General features: G+C 33.2%; 1 protein-coding gene across 1 annotated transcript; it reads right to left on the bottom strand.

Moving 5' to 3' along the window:
* Positions 1-2969: 2969 nt before the first annotated feature.
* On the bottom strand, positions 2970-4335 carry LOC113376284 (early growth response protein 1-like). Its single transcript, XM_026616188.1, has one exon. It carries the CDS (start codon positions 4333-4335, stop codon positions 2995-2997), a length of 1341 nt encoding a protein of 446 aa, XP_026471973.1. The 3' UTR covers positions 2970-2994.
* Positions 4336-5897: the final 1562 nt, after the last annotated feature.

Raw genomic sequence — 5897 nt, 5'->3', positions numbered from 1 at the left:
AGGCAGGTCCAGCGATATTGGAGATCTAAAAAAAATTGATTAGACCGTTATTTTACGGAGATTTTTATAATATGTACAATATTTATCACCATTTCTATAGGTACCGTATCAATTTTTATAATGAAATGTCCTTGACATTTTCGACAATATGAATCAACCGACTTGAATGGGTTTCAAAATTTCCAAAAAAATCGATTTTTTTTTTCAAAAATTTAAAAAAAAAAAAAAAATTCAAAAAGTTGATTTTTTCAAATACTCTCAAAAATTTTTTTTTTAAATTTTTCAAATAATTTTAAACTACAGTACAGGAAGTTCCAGAAATTTGCTAATAATAAAATAAAATAAAATAAAATAAAAGTAGCCTTAGTTACTCTCAATTACATCGTCTACCTGGTAATAAATGTAGTGTCATAATCGGTCAGGCCGTTTTGGACATTAACTCAAACGAATCATTTATTTCCGGAATACAGAAAAATATATGTTTTGATATGAATATTCATAAGACAAAAATTATAATTATTAAATTATAGTAGTATAGTTGATGGTTTAGTAATTTGTAGAAAAAAAATTGTTATTTATTTTACTTACCAGTACACCTCTGAAGAGCTGTGATTCTAATTTATTTGAAACATCATTAGGCGACCGTCTTATTTTCATAGTAGAGACTTGGAACCTGCGTCATGGTTGAATTTGCAAGCAACTCAACCATAGGTTCAATCCTTAACAATTGTGGTCAACAAGTGTATCTACAAAACAACAATGTAATCACACCTGTGCCCTGGTCGCGTACGTTGAAAGGTTTTCTTAGGGAGTGGCTTGATGTAAATGATGATTCTGACGGTATACAAGTGCAAATCAAAAAATCGTTGCTTTATGGCTAGTTAACAAAATATAAACTTTATGCTAAGATGACAAGAATTGATAGTTGCAACTACATGGTAAAAAAGCTATTTGAAAATAACTTTCCATATTTAATAAAATCAATTCAAAACTCAAGTTTGTAAATATCAATCTCGAAGTATACTATATTAAGACATTACAAAATCGTATACATTTCTGTTGATCGTTTTGGGTTTTATGCAAATAGTAAAACTAGATACATTACTCACGTACACTAATTAATAGTCACCATAAAAGGTATGCAGACTATCTCTCTATCAATATAATTTATAGGCGTGACTACACAGCTTCACTTTATTTAAAAAAATATTATTATAAAAATAGATATGAAAGCATTCAATTTCAATTAAAATGATTTATGATTCAGTCTTTATAAAACTCTCGATATTAAATAAAAATAAACTAAATAATAGCAAATAACACACAATAAATAATATATATTTTATATTATATTATATTATAGATTGAGTTATTATGCACAAGTAAATATATATTCTCAATGATTGTTACAGTAATTTTTTCAATAGCTAATCTTTCCAAATTAGAAAAGGTACAGAAATATTTTGGGAGACATCGGACAAACGTGGTTGAGCGTTAGATACGTATATACATTTATAAAAAAATAACGATACATCATACAATAACAATTTTTAATTCAAACACACGTATAGTGTCATTAGATGTTCGACATGCCTTTTTGCACGTCTTCTGGTTTATATCATATTATATGATTTTTAAATATTGAATATAAATTTTTCTATATACCAGTAGTCCGGCAATATTTGGCAAATCGAATCAACTTTCAACCGATAGTCTACATGTCTCTCTATTAGACTTGACATCTTTATAGATGTACATATCTCTATATAGTTCCTATGTTTCAAATATCACAAAATTACAACAGCCTTTCTTGAACAAGTGTTTCAGCCGCCTGTCTATCTCGCTTACATTTCTGAATACGACGGATTACATTAAGGGAAATGAGGATTAGGCAATGGGTGTTTACATACAAGAAGAAGGCGAAATTTTAATAAAAATGTTTTAAATGTGATATAATACAACAACCAGGATAGTCAACAATATTATATTTATTTGAAAGTTAAATAATTTGATATCATATATTTTATATACACATAGGAGGGTTTAGTCGTTTTTTTCTATATTTACAATATTATAATAATCTGGCACGGTCGCAGGGCTGTGCCCGTCGCGTCCTGATCCGGCGCGCTCGCTCAGTGCAGGTATTTGGCTATATCAATTAGACCGTAAATAGGCCGTCGTATGTTTTGTACGCTTATTTTAATGTGGCTACTGCCCACAAAACAATATAAATATTTGAAAATTTTTATTCGATGTAAACTATCGAGCGTCGGGCGGCACATATGCGACGGTAAGGTATGACGGTGTGACGCGCACATTTATGGCACATAATGTGGTACAGTGAGTTGCTTGGACATCCACACAGTACACTGAGATCATGCCGCGGCACAATAGTGTTTTGGTTTACCGTCGCATGTGTGCGCTTGACCTCACAAACAATCGAGGAACTGAACACTATTAATGTCCAATGAGAGGTGCTAAAGACACTTAATTTTAAGGCAATTTCCCGGCATGTGGGTCAAAAATAGTCCCTGTCTCCTGTATTTATTTTACATGCGCGCTTTCTACTGCGACATGACTATCCGAAAATACAAAAAATTAAATAAAACAATTATAAATATTTATCGAAATTCTAGAAGACGAGAGATATAAAACTTACGGTTTGGAATGTTTGATAAAATAGTTAATAAGGTTATTGGCAACACGTAAACTTCTATATTTACTCGTCCTTGCAATTATTTATTAATTAAAGCTATTTGTTAATCATTTACTCGTTGTTATTTGCCAGCGTTAGGTATGTGCATCGCTCGGTATTTTAACCGATCAGAGTCCGGTGTTTCGTCTATGGCAGCTTGAAACAAGGACCACACATTTATACTAAAATTAAATTAAATGTTCTTAAAATTCGATAAACAATATACGATTTAATAATAAATAAGTCTGTCCTTTCAGCGATATCAAATGGCACATTGAAACCACATTTTCACGAGTCACTCAAAGTTCAGCCACGGGTGGGGAATCACAGATAGCCGGCGAACACATAGAGTTCATCCCTCCATTCACACCAGATGACACAGGTAATTCTTGTTGTGCATGATGATTCTGCGACTGTTTATTCTCTTTTTTCTGCCGTTGCTTAAGGTGCACCTTTGCATGCCTTTTCTTCTCATCAGATCGCGCAAATTTTCGACCGCATATGTCACATGAAAATGGTTTTTCACCCGTATGCGTTCGAATATGTGTCGTCAAATGATCCGATCGTGAGAATGACCGCATACAAATTCGACATTGAAATGGTTTTTGACCCGTGTGTATCCGAATATGCCTTGTCAATTCATCTGATCGTGAAAACCTCCGATCACAATTTTCAACAGGGCAGGCGTATGGTCTTTCATGTACGGGCGTTTTACTCGGTCTATTTGGATATTTCCGTGGTTTAACTGGAACTAATTTAAGCGGTACCGCCGATTGTTGGTAAACTTGAGACAATATTTCGTGTCCTTTACTCGTCGACGGATTATATTCTGCGAGTTGTACCGCATAATTTGTTCCTGTGCCGAGTTGTTGCGTGTGCGTTTCTCCGACACTGGTAAATGGCTCTTGCTTTAATACTAAACCGGTGCTAACAGGGGTTGTGGATTGTGGACTGCAATAATCGATCTGCGCTGCGTTATCAAGCCACTGATACTTCGCAGAAAGCGGCTGGCGGTAATTCATGTCATTTTGTGCTTCGATGCCGCACGTTGAGTATGCGGGTGGTTGTTTATGGCATTCCATACCTGTGCCTAAACCTAAAAGTTCCTGGTGCGATCGTTCGTCATAGTGTGTTCCTGCAGGCGACGGTGCAGCGGACGTCGTGTAATGCGGCTGTTGCGCTGACGGGTGTGAATGGGGATGTGTCGGCTGCGTGAGTAGCTGGAACATTGGTTGAAACATATTTTTGTCCGGACTAGGCAATGTCCAGTGCAGGCCTGATGATGGTGGAGAAAATCCTGAACTTGTTGTCGTTCCCGGTTGTGCAGGCATAGGGCTGGGTGATGTCGTAAACGTGCCCCGATACGGCCGCGGGTGAGCAGGGTGCGAAGGGTGATGCGGGTACATTGTAATACTACTATTATTGCTTTCTTCCTCTTCATGCTGCGTAGTCGGACTACCACAGAGACTCTGGCCATCAGGTGCTTCTTGTTTCTGCTGCGAATGAGGGCTGGTGAGGCTGCGACAAGGACTGCCTGATGGATCCAGGGATAACTCATCGGTGTCCAGGGATCCTAAAATAAAAAAATATTTTATATTAATTATCTTGCTCTGTACATTCGATGAATGAGATTCTCGCATGCGACACTTCCTGTGGCCCCGCGCGCCTATCGTTGCAGTGCAATACTATTTATCAAGAATGCTTCCGTTTACGAAATTATCACAGCGAAATAATCGTTTGTTGTACGTTATCCTACCAGCAAATTAAAAATTATAGTCATTTTATACAATGATGTAGACTTTTTAGATATATCATAATAATAGACACGCTTAGATCATATTGCATTCATTTAACAGGTACCATATATTCAATATGATACGTGGAAATCATATTTGATGCCGTAGAGAAATTCCGCATGGGTTAGATAAGTATTCTCTGAAGGAAAGGCACGCATTTGCAATCGCAGCTTTCAATATCATATTACAGACGAGCTTTTTTATACATGTATTTACATTTAGTTGTATTACAAGGGTAGTATTAAAATTATACATAAAATCTTAAATTATAGATAAATATATAATATAAATTATATATAATTATATAATATTATATATATATATATATATATATATATATATATATTTAAAATAAAATAAAAATAGAGTATTTAATAAACATACAAAATTTTAAACAACAAAAATATTTGAAATTTATTCATGAATGCATTTCCCCAAAATCCATTTTTTATCATGCAAAAAACGCCAATGAAAGAAATACATCTTCATCCGTTCAAAAGACATTCATGATTATTCCTTATCGAAATAATAAAATTTTCACTTACGATTAAGTCAATTACTTCATACATAATTGGATAAATATTTGTGAAACGTTTTAAAATCCATGCATTCAATCATGAGACTACGTGTTAATGTATTCATTACCAGTTCTGTGAAATTAGTCATTTACATTACATTTGCCATTTGATGAGATTGAAGGCTTCTGCATGTAAAAACCAGTATGATAAAAATGTTCGTAATGTATTGTTGAACTTGTTCAATTTTAAGATTTGTCGAAATAGAAAATATCGATGGGAAAGTTAAACTCATTCGGTAGTAGATAATGGATCAATGGAATTAAAACATTTAACAAGGAGTAATTTTTAATGTTTGTGTATGAATGATAATGCTGTGAGTAAAATAAAGCTACATAAACTTTACATTTTTGTATAAGAAAAATTTAAATGACATATATAGAAAAAGATAATAATTGCGTTTTAATGTAATTTAGAATTATATATATATATATATATATATATATATATATATATGTGTGCATGACATGCAAAATTACAGGACGGAACTTTATCAACGCTAACAACAAAGCTGATTATTTTAAATATATAATTTATTCACTTAATGGATAAAAATTATATCCAAATTACTGTTTTTACTATTTTATAATGTGTTGATATTTAAATTGTCAGTAATATTTATAGTATTAACATAATTTTAATTGACGATAATATTTATAGCTATCATACAATGTATGATCATGCCCTAGGACATGATCACATTCTAGGAATCGATTAATTTTACGACCATACCGGTAATGTGAAATTTATGTAAATGTCGTAACATTGACAGATATTAATTTCTTACAGCATCATTGAAACAATTATTGCAACTGTAAAGCTATAAACTTT

This window comes from Ctenocephalides felis, unplaced genomic scaffold (assembly GCF_003426905.1).
Source record: "Ctenocephalides felis isolate EL2017-DRISC unplaced genomic scaffold, ASM342690v1 CF-g0.4_SCAFFOLD_01886, whole genome shotgun sequence".
Lineage (NCBI taxonomy): Eukaryota > Metazoa > Arthropoda > Insecta > Siphonaptera > Pulicidae > Ctenocephalides > Ctenocephalides felis.
Note: the sequence above shows the minus strand (reverse complement) of the source record. Positions and strands in the feature narration are given on the sequence as shown.

Excerpts from the sequence above, each read along its gene's own strand:
- LOC113376284 (XM_026616188.1), bottom strand. The coding sequence starts at position 4,335 with ATGCGAGAATCTCATTCATCGAATGTACAGAGCAAGATAATTAATATA.